At 42.8% G+C, this 22,029-nt stretch overlaps 1 protein-coding gene across 5 annotated transcripts in view; it reads left to right on the forward strand.

Annotated features, from left to right (window-relative positions):
- Positions 1-22,029, forward strand: part of DLGAP2 (DLG associated protein 2) — a 725,030-nt gene that overhangs the window by 687,176 nt on the left and 15,825 nt on the right. For all 5 annotated transcript variants that reach the window (XM_043510336.1, XM_043510335.1, XM_038397100.2 and 2 more), the window contains one exon: positions 7,731-8,146. In XM_043510336.1, coding sequence (XP_043366271.1) covers positions 7,731-8,146 — 416 coding nt within the window. The remainder of the gene's footprint in view (positions 1-7,730; positions 8,147-22,029) is intronic.

The following is a 22,029-nucleotide window of genomic DNA, read 5'->3' on the forward strand; positions in this document are numbered from 1 at the left end:
ATGTGATTAGGCCCTATGATGGTATCCCCTGAATAGATATGTGGACAGAGTTGGCAACGGGCTTTGTTGCAAGGATAGGTTCCTGGGTTAGTGGTTCTGTTGTGTGGTGTGTGGTTGCTGGTGAGTATTTGCTTCAGATTGGGGGGCTGTCTGTAAGCAAGGACTGGTCTGTCTCCCAAGATCTGAGAGAGCGATGGCTCGTCCTTCAGGATAGGTTGTAGATCCTTGATGATGCGTTGGAGGGGTTTTAGTTGGGGGCTGAAGGTGATGGCTAGTGGCGTTCTGTTGTTTTCTTTGTTGGGCCTGTCCTGTAGTAGGTGACTTCTGGGTACTCTTCTGGCTCTGTCAATCTGTTTCTTCACTTCAGCAGGTGGGTATTGTAGTTGTAGGAATGCATGATAGAGATCTTGTAGGTGTTTGTCTCTGTCTGAGGGGTTGGAGCAAATGCGGTTATATCGTAGCGCTTGGCTGTAGACAATGGATCGAGTGGTATGATCTGGATGAAACTGGACAGTCTCTACGTAAAAGAATGAATGGACACAAATCAGACGTCAAGAATTATAACATTCAAAAACCAGTTGGAGAACACTTCAATCTCTCTGGTCACTCGATCACAGACCTAAGAGTGGCTATACTTCAACAAAAAAGCTTCAAAAACAGACTCCAACGAGAGACTGCTGAATTGGAATTAATTTGCAAACTGGATACAATTAACTTAGGCTTGAATAGAGACTGGGAATGGATGAGTCATTACACAAAGTAAAACTATTTCCCCATGGTATTTCTCCCTCCCACCCCACCCCCCACTGTTCCTCTGATATTCTTGTTAACTGCTGGAATTAGCCTACCTGCTTGTCACCATGAAAGGTTTTCCTCCTTCCCCCCCCTGCTGTTGGTGATGGCTTATCTTAAGTGATCACTCTCCTTACAGTGTGTATGATAAACCCATTGTTTCATGTTCTCTGTGTGTGTGTATATAAATCTCTACTCTGTTTTTTCCACCAAATGCATCCGATGAAGTGAGCTGTAGCTCACGAAAGCTTATGCTCTAATAAATTTGTTAGTCTCTAAGGTGCCACAAGTACTCCTTTTCTTTTTGAGAATACAGACTAACACGGCTGCTACTCTGAAACCTGTGATTATGCAAGGCACTGAATTTAGCCGTATAGAGTGGAAATCTGTCAACTTCATGAAAAAACTCGCACAGATACAGACAGACATCATCTTCCTCTCCAAATGCAAACAGATGGACATCATACCGAAAGGACTGAAGGTAAAAAATCCATTACAATCTACATACCACACAGACTATGCTGACAGCTTGTGCCACACACTCTCAAGGAAACTGCGGAACCACCTGATCAACATCCTCTACAGCAAACAGGGAAAGATTAAGAATGAGCTCTCAAAACTGGATACTCTCATAAAGAACCAACCTTCCACACAAACTTCCTCGTGGCTGGACTTTACAAAAACTAGACAAGCCATTTACAAAACACACTTTGATTCTCTACAAAAGAAAAAGGACACTAAGCTATCTAAACTACTATATGCCACAAGGGGCCACAACAATGGTTCCCGTAACCCACCCAGCAATATTGTTAATCTATCCAACTATACTCTTAGCCCAGCGGAAGAATCTGTCCTATCTCGGGGCCTCTCCTTTTGCCCCTCCACCCCCACGAACATGATACAGTTCTGTGGTGACCTAGAATCCTATTTTCGACGTCTCAGACTCAAGGAATATTTCCAACACACCTCTGACCAACATATTAACCCACAGAGACCTTCCTGCCAACACTACAAAAAGAAGGATTCTAGGTGGACTCCTCCTGAAGGTCGAAACAGCAGCCTGGATTTCTACATAGACTGCTTCCGCCGACGTGCACGAGCTGAAATTGTGGAAAAGCAGCATCGCTTACCCCATAACCTCAGCCATGCAGAACACAGTGCCATCCACAGCCTCAGAAACAACTCTGACATAATAATCAAAAAGGCTGACAAAGGAGGTGCTGTCGTCATCATGAATAGGTCAGAGTATGAACAAGAGGCTACTAGGCAGCTCTCCAACACCACTTTCTACAAGCCATTACCCTCTGATCCCACTGAGAGTTACCAAAAGAAACTACAGCATTTGCTCAAGAAACTCCCTGAAAGAGCACAAGAACAAATCCGCACAGACACACCCCTGGAGCCAGGACCTGGGGTATTCTATCTGCTACCCAAGATCCATAAACCTGGAAATCCTGGACGCCCCATCATCTCAGGCATTGGCACCCTGACAGCAGGATTGTCTGGCTATGTAGACTCCCTCCTCAGGCCCTTCGTTACCAGCACTCCCAGCTATCTTCGAGACACCACCGATTTCCTGAGGAAACTACAGTCCATTGGTGATCTTCCTAAAAACACCATCCTAGCCACTATGGATGTAGAAGCCCTCTACACCAACATTCCACACAAAGATGGACTACAAGCCGTCAGGAACAGTATCCCCGATACTGTCACGGCTAACCTGGTGGCAGAACTTTGTGACTTTGTCCTGACCCATAATTATTTCACATTTGGTGACAATGTATACCTTCAAATCAGCGGCACTGCGATGGGTACCCGCATGGCCCCACAGTATGCCAACATTTTTATGGCTGACTTAGAACAACGCTTCCTCAGCTCTCGTTCCCTAATGCCCCTACTCTACTTGCGCTACATTGATGACATCTTCATCATCTGGACCCATGGAAAAGAAGCTCTTGAGGAATTCCACCATGATTTCAACAATTTCCATCCCACCATCAACCTCAGCCTGGACCAGTCCACACAAGAGATCCACTTCCTGGACACTACGGTGCTAATAAGCGATGGTCACATAAACACCACCCTATATCGGAAACCTACTGACCGCTATTCCTACCTACATGCCTCTAGCTTTCATCCAGATCATACCACTCGATCCATTGTCTACAGCCAAGCGCTACGATATAACCGCATTTGCTCCAACCCCTCAGACAGAGACAAACACCTACAAGATCTCTATCATGCATTCCTACAACTACAATACCCACCTGCTGAAGTGAAGAAACAGATTGACAGAGCCAGAAGAGTACCCAGAAGTCACCTACTACAGGACAGGCCCAACAAAGAAAACAACAGAACGCCACTAGCCATCACCTTCAGCCCCCAACTAAAACCCCTCCAACGCATCATCAAGGATCTACAACCTATCCTGAAGGACGAGCCATCGCTCTCTCAGATCTTGGGAGACAGACCAGTCCTTGCTTACAGACAGCCCCCCAATCTGAAGCAAATACTCACCAGCAACCACACACCACACAACAGAACCACTAACCCAGGAACCTATCCTTGCAACAAAGCCCGTTGCCAACTCTGTCCACATATCTATTCAGGGGATACCATCATAGGGCCTAATCACATCAGCCACACTATCAGAGGCTCCTTCACCTGCGCATCTACCAATGTGATATATGCCATCATGTGCCAGCAATGCCCCTCTGCCATGTACATTGGCCAAACTGGACAGTCTCTACGTAAAAGAATGAATGGACACAAATCAGACGTCAAGAATTATAACATTCAAAAACCAGTTGGAGAACACTTCAATCTCTCTGGTCACTCGATCACAGACCTAAGAGTGGCTATACTTCAACAAAAAAGCTTCAAAAACAGACTCCAACGAGAGACTGCTGAATTGGAATTAATTTGCAAACTGGATACAATTAACTTAGGCTTGAATAGAGACTGGGAATGGATGAGTCATTACACAAAGTAAAACTATTTCCCCATGGTATTTCTCCCTCCCACCCCACCCCCCACTGTTCCTCTGATATTCTTGTTAACTGCTGGAATTAGCCTACCTGCTTGTCACCATGAAAGGTTTTCCTCCTTCCCCCCCCTGCTGTTGGTGATGGCTTATCTTAAGTGATCACTCTCCTTACAGTGTGTATGATAAACCCATTGTTTCATGTTCTCTGTGTGTGTGTATATAAATCTCTACTCTGTTTTTTCCACCAAATGCATCCGATGAAGTGAGCTGTAGCTCACGAAAGCTTATGCTCTAATAAATTTGTTAGTCTCTAAGGTGCCACAAGTACTCCTTTTCTTTTTGAGAATACAGACTAACACGGCTGCTACTCTGAAACCTGTGATTATGCAAGGCACTGAATTTAGCCGTATAGAGTGGAAATCTGTCAACTTCATGAAAAAACTCGCACAGATACAGACAGACATCATCTTCCTCTCCAAATGCAAACAGATGGACATCATACCGAAAGGACTGAAGGTAAAAAATCCATTACAATCTACATACCACACAGACTATGCTGACAGCTTGTGCCACACACTCTCAAGGAAACTGCGGAACCACCTGATCAACATCCTCTACAGCAAACAGGGAAAGATTAAGAATGAGCTCTCAAAACTGGATACTCTCATAAAGAACCAACCTTCCACACAAACTTCCTCGTGGCTGGACTTTACAAAAACTAGACAAGCCATTTACAAAACACACTTTGATTCTCTACAAAAGAAAAAGGACACTAAGCTATCTAAACTACTATATGCCACAAGGGGCCACAACAATGGTTCCCGTAACCCACCCAGCAATATTGTTAATCTATCCAACTATACTCTTAGCCCAGCGGAAGAATCTGTCCTATCTCGGGGCCTCTCCTTTTGCCCCTCCACCCCCACGAACATGATACAGTTCTGTGGTGACCTAGAATCCTATTTTCGACGTCTCAGACTCAAGGAATATTTCCAACACACCTCTGACCAACATATTAACCCACAGAGACCTTCCTGCCAACACTACAAAAAGAAGGATTCTAGGTGGACTCCTCCTGAAGGTCGAAACAGCAGCCTGGATTTCTACATAGACTGCTTCCGCCGACGTGCACGAGCTGAAATTGTGGAAAAGCAGCATCGCTTACCCCATAACCTCAGCCATGCAGAACACAGTGCCATCCACAGCCTCAGAAACAACTCTGACATAATAATCAAAAAGGCTGACAAAGGAGGTGCTGTCGTCATCATGAATAGGTCAGAGTATGAACAAGAGGCTACTAGGCAGCTCTCCAACACCACTTTCTACAAGCCATTACCCTCTGATCCCACTGAGAGTTACCAAAAGAAACTACAGCATTTGCTCAAGAAACTCCCTGAAAGAGCACAAGAACAAATCCGCACAGACACACCCCTGGAGCCAGGACCTGGGGTATTCTATCTGCTACCCAAGATCCATAAACCTGGAAATCCTGGACGCCCCATCATCTCAGGCATTGGCACCCTGACAGCAGGATTGTCTGGCTATGTAGACTCCCTCCTCAGGCCCTTCGTTACCAGCACTCCCAGCTATCTTCGAGACACCACCGATTTCCTGAGGAAACTACAGTCCATTGGTGATCTTCCTAAAAACACCATCCTAGCCACTATGGATGTAGAAGCCCTCTACACCAACATTCCACACAAAGATGGACTACAAGCCGTCAGGAACAGTATCCCCGATACTGTCACGGCTAACCTGGTGGCAGAACTTTGTGACTTTGTCCTGACCCATAATTATTTCACATTTGGTGACAATGTATACCTTCAAATCAGCGGCACTGCGATGGGTACCCGCATGGCCCCACAGTATGCCAACATTTTTATGGCTGACTTAGAACAACGCTTCCTCAGCTCTCGTTCCCTAATGCCCCTACTCTACTTGCGCTACATTGATGACATCTTCATCATCTGGACCCATGGAAAAGAAGCTCTTGAGGAATTCCACCATGATTTCAACAATTTCCATCCCACCATCAACCTCAGCCTGGACCAGTCCACACAAGAGATCCACTTCCTGGACACTACGGTGCTAATAAGCGATGGTCACATAAACACCACCCTATATCGGAAACCTACTGACCGCTATTCCTACCTACATGCCTCTAGCTTTCATCCAGATCATACCACTCGATCCATTGTCTACAGCCAAGCGCTACGATATAACCGCATTTGCTCCAACCCCTCAGACAGAGACAAACACCTACAAGATCTCTATCATGCATTCCTACAACTACAATACCCACCTGCTGAAGTGAAGAAACAGATTGACAGAGCCAGAAGAGTACCCAGAAGTCACCTACTACAGGACAGGCCCAACAAAGAAAACAACAGAACGCCACTAGCCATCACCTTCAGCCCCCAACTAAAACCCCTCCAACGCATCATCAAGGATCTACAACCTATCCTGAAGGACGAGCCATCGCTCTCTCAGATCTTGGGAGACAGACCAGTCCTTGCTTACAGACAGCCCCCCAATCTGAAGCAAATACTCACCAGCAACCACACACCACACAACAGAACCACTAACCCAGGAACCTATCCTTGCAACAAAGCCCGTTGCCAACTCTGTCCACATATCTATTCAGGGGATACCATCATAGGGCCTAATCACATCAGCCACACTATCAGAGGCTCCTTCACCTGCGCATCTACCAATGTGATATATGCCATCATGTGCCAGCAATGCCCCTCTGCCATGTACATTGGCCAAACTGGACAGTCTCTACGTAAAAGAATGAATGGACACAAATCAGACGTCAAGAATTATAACATTCAAAAACCAGTTGGAGAACACTTCAATCTCTCTGGTCACTCGATCACAGACCTAAGAGTGGCTATACTTCAACAAAAAGCTTCAAAAACAGACTCCAACGAGAGACTGCTGAATTGGAATTAATTTGCAAACTGGATACAATTAACTTAGGCTTGAATAGAGACTGGGAATGGATGAGTCATTACACAAAGTAAAACTATTTCCCCATGGTATTTCTCCCTCCCACCCCACCCCCCACTGTTCCTCTGATATTCTTGTTAACTGCTGGAATTAGCCTACCTGCTTGTCACCATGAAAGGTTTTCCTCCTTCCCCCCCCTGCTGTTGGTGATGGCTTATCTTAAGTGATCACTCTCCTTACAGTGTGTATGATAAACCCATTGTTTCATGTTCTCTGTGTGTGTGTATATAAATCTCTACTCTGTTTTTTCCACCAAATGCATCCGATGAAGTGAGCTGTAGCTCACGAAAGCTTATGCTCTAATAAATTTGTTAGTCTCTAAGGTGCCACAAGTACTCCTTTTCTTTTTGAGAATACAGACTAACACGGCTGCTACTCTGAAACATTTCATGATAGTTCTATACAGTGTTTAAACACGAACAAACATAAAACCACACCAGCCTCCTACCACTTTTTACATTTATTACAAAATTCTTGACAGCCTTAACTCAGAATGTCTTTGAGTAGGACCCTTAGTACTTGAAATAGTTGTATATATTTATTTGATAGTCTTCATTTCAACAGTACGTGCAGCACTGCAGGTCTTTGATGCTATTTCCAGTTCTGTTTATTAATGATGTGCAATATAATGTAATGTGAGAAAAGATCAATATTTGCTTCCAAAGGTTGTTTAAATCATTTTCATTTATATCTTTGTTCAGATCAATAATGACACCATATAGACGACATATAGATTTTTTGTGTTGTCATTCACTCTCTTACATTAAGTAACTAAATCAGTAGTAGGGTGGATTTTGACAAAGATTAATTGAAAAATATCCTCTATGCCAGCAAAAATATTTTTTATTATTAGATGCAGAAAGAAAATCAGATGTGTTTTGCCAGTACATTATTCCCTCTCAACATATGTATTTTTCTTTCTTTTTTCTCCTTGCCCAAGACATGGACGGTTTAAACGTTCAAATAGTGTAACAGCAGCTGTTCAGGCTGACCTGGAACTGGAGGGCTTTCCAGGACACATAACAATGGAGGACAAGGGACTTCAGTTTGGTTCATCATTCCAGAGGCATTCAGAGCCTAGCACTCCTACCCAATATGGTGCAGTAAGAACTGTACGGACACAGGGACTGTTCAGTTACAGAGAAGATTACAGGAACCAGGTTGACACCTCAAATCTTCCACCACCAGAACCCTGGCTGGAGCCAGCCATTGAGACAGTTGAAACTGGTCGGATGTCCCCATGTCGACGGGATGGGTCTTGGTTTATGAAGTTGCTACATACTGAAACGAAGAGGATGGAAGGATGGTGTAAAGAGATGGAGAGAGAAGCAGAAGAAAATGATCTTTCTGAAGAAAGTAAGAACACCTCAGTATCTTTTGTTATATTCACTTGACAGAGAATGTGAAGCTGTGGTTTATATTTATTGTATATATTAATTTTATATATTAATCAATTTCTATACCACTTGGAAATGTGTTAGACCCTCTACAAGACAAACAGAGAGAAGGTTTCTGCCCTGAGGCGCTTACAGTTAAAGCCCCCAATCCCGCAGTTGACTGTGCAGGCAAACTGCTGTATCTGAGTGGAGCCCCACTGAAGTCAATGAGGGTCTATCTGTACAGTCAGTTGCAGGATCAGCCATGGTTTTTGACATCATGAGTGAGATTCTGTGCTCTGCCTCTAAGTCACAATAAGTCATTCTTGTGCTCACCTGATTCTGAATTGCTCCAGGGGTCATAGCAGGCCTCGGTATAATTTAGTCGTGAGGAGCTTCTATCTTATGGCAATCTGTCCATGCCTATGTATGGCAGGAGCATTGCCCAGAATCTCTTCAGTGCTACATGCTTGAGCCCCACCCATGACACAACCTTTCTGGCAATCCTGTGACAGGGCATGTGAGAGGATTCTTGAGAGACAGCCTCCAACTGTCTTCTTCAGTTCCGCACCATAAAACTTTTCTCCCAGCTGGATCCAGGCCTTTTAGAACCCTTTACTCTACTCCAGCCCTTTTCCTGGCATAAAGGGGCGGGAGTGATGGTGGGGGAAACAAAGATTGGAGAGGAAATAGAGTGAGGAAAGACAATGGTTACAGCAACAGGAATCTGTAGTTATTTGGGCATGTGCCCTTTTAGATGGTTCAGTTACGTTTTGTGGTTGCATTTTTAGAGAGAATCATTATTATTTGCTCCCTTCTTGTGGACACCATGAAAGAAGTGATGGAGTGAACTAAAAAGTGATGCAGGTTTCTTGGAGCCAGAGCCATGTTGGCATGAATGATGTTGATAAATAAAACTGCTCCTACCACTCTGCTAGATGCCTCCCCACAACTCTATCCATTGCCATGTATATTTTAGCCTTTGCCGACAGGCTTTTTGGCCAGTTTTCAGTTTGCACGACAGTGTTCCTATCTCAGCCAATTTGAGTTGTTGGTTTTTTTCAGTTCAGACTTCCTCAGGCACAGGATCAATTCATTTAGACTTTTGCTGCCCAGATATTTCCTTTTCAAGCCCTGCCTGACTCTGAATGTACTTGTTTGACTGCTTCCTCCCTTCTATGTCAGATTCATGTTTTACCCTCACATCTCTGGACAGTCGCACAGTCCATTGTCCCATTTCTATTTCTTGCACTCCTCTTCTTCAGAGGAAAGACAGGCTGTTCTGTTATTAATTCATTTTTATTTACCCTTAATTATTTTGCTCCACCATGCTGTGCACAAGCCTTTGCTGAATAACTGCATTATCATACCGCTGCAAGGCCAGTCTTTCCACCTCAACCCCCTCCTTTTCTCTTTTGTCATTCCTTTCATTGTGTCACGTCTGAGATTGGATTGTAAGCAATTCAGATGAGGAAGTTTACCTTCCTACTGTGAACTTCTTAGTACACTCTTAGATGTTATTAAATAATAATAATAATAATTGTATAATATTGTGCTTTTGTTAGAGTGGCTTTTAAGACTCCCTAGACTTCTTCTATAATAGTGGATTTTAATACCCCTCATGTACCTTATTCATCAGATTTCTCAGTTCCCTCAAATCGAATGCCCTTGTACTATTGCAATCTGTAAATCATTTGCTTTGATGAAGTCAAGTAGCTCAAAGACACAGATTCCAAGGTTCTCTCTTGTTCTCAGTCACTGTTCAGTCCTCAACTGGTAGATACAGCTGCGTTTGGTTGGGGTCATTACTTTCCGGAACATAAAATAGTCTTCTAAATACCTTAGGAAGCTTTGATTATGTCATGTTGGATTAATATTGATATCTGGATCCTTAACATCCCCTGTGCTTATAGCATCCTGCAGTTTAGATTAGCATAAATTACAGTGCTGCACTGGTGTAACCATACTTTTCAGATAGTTGTGTTGGACAGATGTCAATGAGGGCATCATTTGGCTTGCTACATTTTTATTGCTGTTTAGATCTGGTGAGACAATTTCAACAAAAAATAAATGTGGAGGAAATGAGAATTGAAATGTCATGATTTTATTTTTGTCCCATTTGCTGAACAGTATTACTGGTGGTGGTGCAAGAGAAGGAGAAAACCCAGCCTCTTGTTGCTGAGATGGAGTCACTGAGATAAAATAAACATGGACTCTCTGTGATGCAGTTTTTACAGGATTATGTTTCAGAGAGCTGCACTTTGGCGGAGATTCTGCTGTTGCTGACACTGAAGTCAATTGAGTTATTACAGGTTTACGTGGTGTAACTGAGAGCAGATTTTTGGCTCCAACTAATTGTAACATGTGGCATTCATACTGCTGGTTTATATAGCTATATGTCTCAAAGGTCCCTCATTTCAATGGACATCCCTCCTTTTACTCCCAAATTTACATGCATTAACTACAAACAAATTTGCATTGATATGATTTGCTTCAGGAAAAAAAAGAATCATGAAGTTATCAACAGAGTTATTTATATTAAAGGAATGAATTCCACAGCATTTTGAGACTTCTGCATGAATAATTTTATTCATTTTGGGGTCTTTTTCACACATTGCATCCCACATTTAGACCTTGGCAGACTGAGTGCTATTCTATCTACCATACCCCAGGTTTAGTGATAACCCAGCATGAAATTTATCTTGGTGTATTTAAACATTTGGCAGTTCCATGAAGAAAATAATCAGAAGTGCCTGGGCCAGAGGCAGCCAAGTGTATTTTTTCATCTTCCACTGGAACATACTATACCCAAGAAACTTCACAGCAGAGTTTGCCCATTCATAATGTCACTGTTAATGCTGAATCCCTTATTCGAGTGTCAGATCTATTAATTGTACCACAACTGTAGATATAGATGTATATCCCATAGGCAAACCTCGTACTTTACACAACCATTTATATTTCACAGATAATCTTGAAAAAGAGGACTTAAAATAGAGTTAGGTTTTAAAAAGCAATTTTACTTTTTGTGTTAGCACAATAGCCTTGAGATCTTAGAAAACTGTTTGATTGCCCTATTGATTTTTTGCTTTTACTGTAGCCTTTCTCCCATAGTGTTGTTTTAAGATCTTCACTCATTGAGAAGGAAAGAATAATCACTGCACCAAGAATAACCTTTCATGTCTCGAAGTCCCTCTCTTTATTTTTCTATTTACTTATTTATTTGCTCAGTTAACAGTAAATAATACTAGTGCATTTATTTCTGTAAATGTCATTTATTATTTATGTAGGTAGATATTGGTGTTTTTATAGTTAGGAAATTCTAGCTGTTTCCAGGGTAAGTCATTTGACCACGTTCACTGGAAAAGTGCCCCCACGCTATTTTGCAAAGATATGTGTTTCTAAACAGTAGCAATTAGAATCTCAGTTTTGCATTCAGGAAACCACGTTAGGCTTACCACTGTTGGAGGGGTGGTAATGAGAAGATCACTATCCATGTTCCAAAGCTCCACAGCACAAGGAGAAGGAGGAGCCATGTGGTGCTCAGAAGTACCACAGGGGAGTGATTTCTAATGGCAGCTGGGAGACTTGCAAAATAAGGCAGTGAGTAAGTAAGCTGTGCAGGGCACTGAGAGTTGTGGGAGCTAAAGACACCACACCACAACATAGGGAGAGGCAGGGGAGCCAGGAATACTGTGGTACTCTTAAGTTCTACATTTATCCTGTTTCTTCAGAACCTGGAAATTAACGAGCAGACACTACCTATGTGCATTGTTATGCCTGAGGGAATTCTGCAGTAAAAAAATTAAAATGATGTGCACAATATTTTAAAGTTCTGCAAAATTCTGCATATGTTTTGTGTCAAAATAACACAATGTGATCATGCCAGTTTCAGTTATTTTGGTAATTTATTTCAAAATACTTGTCAACAAGTATGTCTGTAACAATACAGATGATAAAAAAGATTCAGGATTTTTTTTTCACAAATAGATTCCTTACTAGGCATATTAATACAGAACTTTGAATAATACTTCATTTAAACTACAATACAGAAAAGTTTCCTGCACCCCTAAGAAGCAGTACAAAGGCTTGGGGGAGTCAGGGGTAACAGAGGAACTGACGGAGGGGGAAGTAATTTTTGGAAAGGAGCCTGGGAGTGAACCAGGAGGGTTGTTGGGTGTGAGAGAAATATGGAACAGTTTTTTGGGGGTTTTTTTGGAGGTGAGGGATTGTTAGGAAGTTGGGGAGCCTTCCCCATGCAGACCCTGGCTGACCCCTAACCTTTCCCAATCAGTCAGGCACATCTGCCTGTGTCCTCATGTGTCCCTGCATCCCCCTCCCCACTCCCTTTCAGCCCCCACCCCACGTTATCAGAGTAGCAGCTGTGTTAGTCTGTATTTGCAAAAAGAAAAGGACTGCTTGTGGCACTCACTAGCCCTTCTGAACCCCAGTCTATGTGACTCCCCCAACAACCCCATGTACCCTGCTCTGTCTATCCCCCCATCCATATGTGCCTCCTGACCTGGCCCCAGGGGCAGGGCTCTGTAAGGAACACAGCCTCCTCTTCTTTCCTTCCTCTATAGCTCACTGTTACTGCCAGTGAGCCAGCTGCCCTCTGTTCTGGTGCTACAGAGGCCCCTGGTGGGCAAAAGGCATAACTGCAGTGACTCTTTGTCAGAATGTATTTTCTGTGGAGAAAAAAAAATCTGTGGGGGGACATGAATTCTGCACACACACAGAGGCACAGAATACCTCCAGGAGTAGCACATCAAGGAATGTTACAGTGGAAAACCAAACCAACAGCCAAAGCCACCCAAACGTTCAAATATATGGAAATTAAGAGATGAGGGAAAGTAGATATACATTTACAGTTCATACAGTACCCTAAATAAGTATGCCTAGTCCAAAAGCATTTTCATTCTGCCTCAGTGTAGTCACCCAACCTAGTCTAGATACTGTACCCAATTCCCAAGTACTATGGTGAATTACACGCAGTGAATGCCTAAGACAGCCCAAATGTCACTACACTCTGATTCCAGATGTTCAGGGCTTTGGGTGAAAATTACTTGTCAGTGGCAATGCGTTTCTCTGGCAAAATTCTCCATATCACAAAGTACCTCAACAATTGGCTCCCTTGTTGCTGATGTGAGAGGCCACAGAATGGGTATGGCAACTGTGATATCCTTTGGCCCCCGACGCAGTGTCTCTAGGTTAGATGGGAGAGGCATATTAGCAGAGTACTATGGAGAAGATCTACATTGCTGCTACCTGAGATGAATCTATTGAATTGCTAAATATACTGGGACGAGTTCAGATTCTAGTGTTGTGAATCTGGCAGCTTTCAAGACCCACTAAAGGCTTGTCTGTATATCAGTTTGCACCAAGTTAGTTAAATTGGTCAATTAAACTAGTGAAAACCCCTGTGTGGACAGACTTATATCAGCTTAGCTTGGCCCTGTAAATTTGCAGGGCCAGCTAAATGGATATAAACCAACTTTAAATTAATTTAAATGTCCACACACAAAGTTTTACTGGATTAACTAAACTGATTTAAAATCACACCTTTACGCAACTTGTGTGTGTAGGCTTAAAATGCAAACTTTTAAAAAATATTCTACTATTTGTGGAATTCTGTATGAAAAGAAAACAGACTTGGAAAGATTTGGAATGAAATTTACTGTTCAAACTACCTTGATTCCTTTTATAACTACTTCAGTCCATAAGACAGTAGATTCCTCCAGGTGGAGGGTGTATATTTGGATTTCTCGTGGTAGGTCCTATTTCTCTGCAATCCTGATTCTTACGCAGCCAGAAAGCAGCATCTCCTCCTCTCTTGCAGACTATCCCTCTTTTACAGTGTTGCGTCTCCTCCTAGCTTCTCTGATCAGTTCCCCCACCTTCTTGATATGTTCCTGACTCATCATCTCGACACATTCGCTTCACCCACCACCACCTGTTTTGCTCCCATGATTCTTCTTCCACCTCATGCCTACCTTTTCCTCATTACTTTTTTCACATCCTGCTTGCATGCCTCTGTTCTGATTCTCCAGTTTTCCCTCTTGCCTTCCCTCATCTGTTCCTGATACTATTCCTTCTACTTTCCAGGTCTTTGTGGAGCCCCTTTTCTGTGGTTACCTGTTATTCTTTCTCCAGAACCCACACAAAGACCTATATACCAGAAGCTCCACCTACCTTGCAGCACCCATAGATTTGCACCACTCTGGATTTTCAGGGACGAGATGGTTATCTGCAGCAAAATACTATGACCCTAGGCACACCTGTAGTCACACCCTGCACACAACTGCAATGATATTTGTACAAAGTATGTCTTGTAAGGTATCATGTGAAAGCTAGGAACCTGCTGATTATTAATACTATTATAAAATGCATGTGTTAACCTTATATGTGAAGTTAGAAATTCCCTCTGTATGATGTTACTAGAGCATGTTTAAGACAAGACAGCCTAATCTAGGTAAAGGTGATAAACAGGTCTGTGCTAGACAAAGGAATGTGGATTTACCTCAATTTACATATTAGCAGTAAACAAAGCCATTGCTAAACTAGCAGGGGTTATCCTGGTCCTGAACTCAAAAGATCAGACTGAGCCCCCAGGAGGCTGTCCTGACTTGTAAGACAGATACATCTCTTTGAGATATAAGGAACACAGAGAGACTCCATCTTGATCCTTCACCTTAGGAGACAAAGAAACCAAATGATTTGATATCTGTGATGTGTCCTGACCAGTAAAAAGTTGGGTCAGAGACTGGGGGTAAAATAAACCTTCTTGAACAAAGACTGTAACTTGCTAGATTAAAGTTTAGACTTTCAGATGCGTATTTTCACTTTTATTTCCTTGTAACCATCTCTACTTTTTATCTCTTTTAGTTGGTATCACTTAATCCATGCTCTTTTGTTAGTAAACTTGTTTTACATTTATTATAAGCCAGTTCTGTGCTGTGTTTGAAGGGAAGGGTGTATCTACCCCAGTTAAATTAATAAGCTGTGATGTACTGACTAATTAACAGAGCAGCAATCTTAATATTGTCTGTGGATGCACAGTAGGGGCATCCACAGACAATATTAGGGGCTGTGCACTGCAGAGAAACATCTCTGAGGCACTCAGGGGCTGAAGTTTATTGATCGTTACTGCTAGGAAAGATCTGGGCCAGGCAAGCCTGGAGCAGTTTGCTGGTGAAGGAGACAGATTAGGGTGACCGGGAGCTGACATACAGTCTAACTGCCAGCAAAGCTCACTCTTGCTTAGGAAGAGAGGTAATACAGTGTCTCACAATTCTGGGTATCCCCAGCAGCATGTTACAAATACTAACAGTAGCAAAGCAAGATTCTCATTAGAAATGAACAAGTTTACTTTGCCTTCCCTTCTCACCACAGCAGCCTTGGGCCACAGTGAAGTGACCCTTCCCCACAATGATGAAAATTGGATGCAGCCCTCTAGAGCTTTGAAAAGCTAACACTGCCCAGTGGAGGGGAAAAATGCTTTCCCAATGAAGGGATTAGCATAATACTTGACACCTGGACAGGAGGGGAGCAAGCTCAGTCTGCAACTGGGGTCTTCTTTGTCTTGAATCCATGCTTTGGAGACACATTTCCTAAATGGAATGGTTCAGATTTCCCAAGCAGTGCAGGAAATTTAGCAATATATATTAAAATTAATGAAAGAGGTGTGGCAAAATCCCCTATACTGCTCTGAAAATCTCAACTAGTATATTTTAGTATGTCCACCAATTAATAAGTCAGGAAAGCTTTCCAGGTGTCTTATTGTAAGTAAAAGTTATACTTTTATTTTAACTAAAAAGCTTATTTACATATTTTCCCTTTACTATTCAGGTATCCAGTCCATCAGCATGTGTTGGAATTTAAATAGAAAATTAAATGGCTAAAGAATATCTTTGTTTCCCCAAAACAGTATTTTAAAGCCAATAAAACACTGTGTAGGGAATCTAAGAATCTCTCTTAGCACATTAAGTGTTCTGCCTATATTTTCCCCCTCTTTGAATCCTCCTTCAGTTAGCTGGAAAGTGGATCTACATATATTCTCATTCTGTTCACAAGGATTCCATTGGGCAACTTTTGTGACAGTAGACATAATGTAAGATTAATTCCATGGAAATTTGTCAGTTAGGTAACATCTCAATAGCATGAAAAGCTGTGGGATTACTCAAGCTAAAATTAAGCATGTCGTGCTTTTGAGCATGCCCTGTAAGATTTCACTGCAGATTTGAGACAGCAGCTCCCCACTTTCATTTTTAAAAAGCAGCTAGAATGTCAATGGTTTGGTATGTAGTCAAGACTCTGTAGTGTACTTTATCAATTATGTAAGATTCATGACATAGGCCTGATTCTGTGCTTATTAAAGTCAATGGCAAAACTCCCACTGACTCAGTAGAGGAAGGTTTAGTTCTGCTTTCCAAACCACCCCACTGACATATGTCATATATTTTTAATCTTCCATTCTCATGGTTATATAAGTTATTGAACTAAAATAGATATATTTGACAGTTACACTATTTGACATTTTTAACTGACACAACTTGTGTTGCAGTAAAATGCCATCCCAGACTAACAAACCTATACATAGTGCTAAAAAACATGTGTGTTGTGAATGAGGTTTGCAGTTCAGTAAGAAGATTTAAATTTAAAAAAAGTTTATATAGTAAGTACTGAATATAGTTTACTCACTAGCACAAAAAATTAGAAGAAGATTACAATCAAAATGACAACTTTCATATAGAATTATGATTTCATATATATGTATTATATATAACTTAGATGTTAATGCCTGAGAATTAAAAAATGATACTGTTTTAAGAGGTTCAGTAACAGATTTATTATTGGTAGTTTCCTCATTATTGTCATATCGACTGCAACTGAGCAGAACTATTTTAACCTACGAGGAGTAGCGCTTAAGCAGAATCATGGTTACTTTTGTGTAAATCTGTATAACCTTTATCTACCCCTTTGTGCACATGTGATATAGAAGAACTGTATTTAATTGTATGATTACACCATATATCCCAAATAATATGATCTATCATCACACAGGATTTTTTTCTGCAGTATTATAACATACTTGGTCCATGTGGAAAAGTTTCTGTGGCATTATTTGTGTATCTTGTATACAAATAACTTTCACAATCTCTCTATAGGACCTGAACCTATTCCTGTTGAAGTCAGTGGTACAATTCCCATTCTCTTCAGATGGAGCATGAGCAGGGTCCTAAATAGTGGTACTCAATGGGAGAAGTTTAGTTAATTAATTAAAGAGTGTATTGTAATTCACACTCATGAGGGAACAGAGCTAAAGTTGCATGACCATTTCCTGACTTTTGAGTGCTTAACTGTACAACCTTGATTTTCTCTTAATAGGTTTTTCTTATATGGAATTGATAAATATGTTGGTTAATGTTATCATCGTTCATTGATTAGCAAAATTCTTTCTACGCATTACAAACCTCTCAACCTCTACAGTCTCTAACATTCATCATCCCTTCATGGAGATAATCAATCTGCACTCATCAGAATAACTCCCCAATGCATGACATTAATAACAAGGTTTTGGCTGTGTATTAATTCTGTGCTAAAGATTATGAACTGAAGTATTTCAATACTTAATTTAATTACAGTAAAGCTGAGAAGCATGAATAAGAGAGATTCTCACTTGTTACAACTTTCTAAGTATGATTTACTTATTTAAATGTAAATAAAGTTAAGAAAGACTATAGCAAAAGGTAGGCTCTTAATAATACATATTCGTTCACCAATCCCAGTGCTATAACATGTTACTCCCTGCTAAGAGCTAACTTTTGAAAGGTGATGTGTTGCAGTGTACTTCTGATATAGTATCTGCTTCAGTCCTTTGTTTCTAGCACTGCTGAAATATCATTCTAGACCTCTACAAGCACAAATCAGTATAGTAGGGTTTACTGAATTTGGTAGAAAGAAAAGGAGTACTTGTGGCACCTTAGAAACTAACAAATTTATTAGAGCATAAGCTTTCGTGAGCTACAAATAAATTTGTTAGTCTCTAAGGTGCCACAAATACTCCTTTTCTTTTTGCAAATACAGACTAACACGGCTGCTACTCTGAAACCTGAATTTGGTAGGTACCAGAAAAATCCTCATCCCAAAAACCCTACGCCACCACATAAGGAAATCCTAGTGTATCCGATTTCCATCCCAGTTTAAAAATCTTTTTTAAAAATATAGATTTTCTTGCACATAGAAGGAAATTTTGTTTGTTGTGGGAAAAGTCTGGATGTTTCATGTGAAACTACAGGAAGTTTGGATTTTTCAAGAAAAGCTAGAACTTCAGTAAGAATTGGGAAACTTGTAGTGGAATATAGTGTTACCTAAGAAAATGTGAATACAGGCTGTAAATGTAAAGTACAGTTATGGTCAGAAAAGTTACTATGGACTGTGCTTGTTGGCCCTGATTTAGCCAAGCACTTACACATGTGCTTGAGTCCCTGCTGAGCTAGTTTGACTGCAGGCATTCCCTGCCTTAGTTTCCCTTCTCTCAGGCCCTTTAAGAACTTCACAGAGTCCAAACAGATGTAAGACAAAGTTCTCCTGCTGGGGTTCTACTTTAGTAGTACAAAGTCTCTCCCCTTGGTTTCAGGGAGTTGCACAGCCTTCTTCTTTGGAGCCTGTGGTTCTCAGTTCTGGCCTCTCTGGCCTGTGGTCACTCTCCTTGGTCCAGGGCTTGTACAGCTCTCCTTGGGGCCTGTGGTTTGCAGTTCTGGTTTCCCTGGCTCAGAGGTTTTACAGCCCTCCTCCTTGGGGCCTGTGATTTTTAATCCTTGGAGTTCCTCTCCCTTAGGAGAGCTTATCTCTCTCTGTGAGCACCTCCCTGTTACTGAGTGCTGATAGCCTTTTAACAGGCCTAGGTGTTCATTATCCAATCAACTGCCTAGATGTGCTCCATACATTAGCTCATTAAGGGTATGTCTACACTACGAAATTAGGTCGAATTTATAGAAGTCGGTTTTCTGGAAAGCGTTTTTATACAGTCGAGTGTGTGTGTCCCCACACAAATGCTCTAAGTGCATGTAGTCGGCGGAGTGTGTCCACAGTACTGAGGCAACAGTCAACTTCCGGAGCTTTGTACTATGGGTAGCTATCCCACAGTTCCTGCAGTCTCCACCACCCATTTGAATTCTGGGTAGAAATCCCAGTGCCTGATGGGGCTAAAAATTGTCACGGGTGGTTCTGGGTACATATCGTCAGGCCCCCATTCCCTCCCTCTCTCCATAAAAGCAAGGACAGACAATCGTTTTGCGCCTTTTTTCCTGAGTTACCTGTGCAGATGCCATACCACGGCAAGCATGGAGCCCGCTCAGCTAACCGTCACCATATGTCTCCTGGGTGCTAGCGGACATGGTACTGCATTGCTACACAGCAGCAGTTTATTGCCTTTTGGCAGCAGACAGTGCAGTATGACTGGTAGCCGTCGTCGACGTAGTCCTGGGTGCTCTTTAAACTGGGTGCCTGAGCAAACAGGGGAGTGACTCAGTCAGGTCATTTCCCTTGTTTCGTCTCATGGCGTCCTACCGACAGTGCACTGTCTTTTAATCTGCAGCTAGCAGAAGATGATGACCAGTAGTCATACTGCACCATCTTCCGCCTAGCACCAGGAGGTGATGATGGCTAGCGGTTGTAATGGGTGAGGTTTTTCATAGGAGTGGGTGGGTGAGATTCTGTGGCCTGTGCTGTGCAGGAGGTCGGACTAGATGATCAGAATGGTCCCTTCTGACCTTAGTATCTATGAATCTATGAATCTACTGCACAGTCTGCTGCCAGCTTGATGTATAAAGATAGATGAAGTGGTTCAAAACAAGAAATAGACCAGATTTGTTTTGTATTCATTTTCTCCTCCCTCCCTCTGTGAAATTGACAGCCTGCTAAACCTAGTTTTGAGTTCTATCCTTGAGGTTTTGAGTTCTATCCTTGAGGCAGCCATTCAGTTTCTCGCAAAGCCACCCCCTTTGTTGATTTTAATTCCCTGTAAGCCAACCCTGTAAGCCATGTTGTCAGTTGCCCCTCCCTCCATCAGGGCAACAGCAGACAATCGTTCCGCGCCTTTTTTCTGTGCAGACGCCATACCACGGCAAGCATGGAGCCTGCTCAGATCACTTTGGCAATTAGGAGAACATTAAACACCACACGCATTATCCAGCAGTATATGCAGCACCAGAACCTGGCAAAGTGAAACCGGGTGAGTAGCCGACATCAGCACAGTGACGAGAGTGATGAGTACATGGACACAGACTTCTCTAAAGCACGGGCCCCACCAATGTGGGCATCATGGTGCTAATGGGGCAGGTTCATGCGGTGGAACGCTGATTCTGGGCTCAGGAAACAAACACAGACTGGTTGGACCGCATAGTGTTGCAGGTCTGGGACGATTCCCAGTGGCTGCGAAACTTTCGCATGTGTACGGGCACTTTCATGGAACTTTGTAACTTGCTTTCCCCTGCCCTGAGGCGCAACAATACCAAGATGAGAGCATCCCTCACAGTTGAGAAGCGAGTGGCAATAGCCCTGTGGAAGCTTGCAACGCCAGACAGCTACCAGTCAGTCGGGAATCAATTTGGAGTGGGCAAATCTACTGTGGGGGCTGCTGTGATGCAAGTAGCCAATGCAATCAAAGATCTGCTGATATCAAGGGTAGTGACCCTGGGAAATGTGCAGGTCATAGTGGATGGCTTTGCTGCAATGGGATTCCCTAACTGTGGTGGGGCCATAGACGGAACCCATATCCCTATCTTGGCACTGGAGCACCAAGCCAGTGAGTACATAAACCACAAGGGGTACTTTTCAATAGTGCTGCAAGCACTGGTGGATCACAAGGGATGTTTCACCAACATCAACGTGGGATGGCCGGGAAAGGTACATGACGCTCGCATCTTCAGGAAGTCTGGTCTGTTTCAAAAACTGCAGGAAGGGACTTTCTTCCCAGACCAGAAAATAACCGTTGGGGATGTTGAAATGCCTATAGTTATCCTTGGGGACCCAGCCTACCCCTTAATGCCATGGCTCATGAAGCCATACATAGGCAGCCTGGAGAGTAGTCAGGAGTTGTTCAACTACAGGCTGAGCAAGTGCAGAATGGTGATAGAATGTGCATTTGGACGTTTAAAAGCACGCTGGCGCAGTTTACTGACTCAGTTAGACCTCAGCAAAACCAATATTCCCACTCTTATTACTGCTTGCTGTGCACTCCACAATATCTGTGAGAGTAAGGGGGAGACATTTATGGCGGGGTGGGAGGTTGAGGCAAATCACCTGGCTGCTGATTACGCACAGCCAGACACCAGGGTGGTTAGAAGAGCACGGGAGGGTGCGGTGCGCATCAGAGAAGCTTTGAAAATCAGTTTCATGACTGGCCAGGCTATGGTGTGAAAGTTCTGTTTGTTTCTCCTTGATGAAATCCCCCGCCCCTTGGTTCACTCTACTTCCCTGTAAGCTAACCACCCTCCCCACCTCCCTTCGATCACCACTTGCGGAGGCAATAAAGTCATTGTTGCTTCACATTCATGCATTCTTTATTAATTCATCACACAAATAGGGGGATAATTACCAAGGTAGCCCAGGAGGGGTGATGAGGAGGGAAGGACAAGGCCACACAGCACTTTAAAACTTTAAAACTTATTGAATGCCAGCCTTCTGTTACTTGGGCAATCCTCTGGGGTGGAGTGGCTGGGTGGCCGGAGGCCCCCCCACTGCGTTCTTGGGCATCTGTTGAGGAGGCTATGGAATTTGGGGAGGAGGGTGGTTGGTTACACAAGAGCTGTATCAGGGGTCTGTGCTCTTGCTGCCTTTCCTGCAGCACAACCATATGCT

Source organism: Dermochelys coriacea, chromosome 3, assembly GCF_009764565.3.
Source record: "Dermochelys coriacea isolate rDerCor1 chromosome 3, rDerCor1.pri.v4, whole genome shotgun sequence".
Lineage (NCBI taxonomy): Eukaryota > Metazoa > Chordata > Testudines > Dermochelyidae > Dermochelys > Dermochelys coriacea.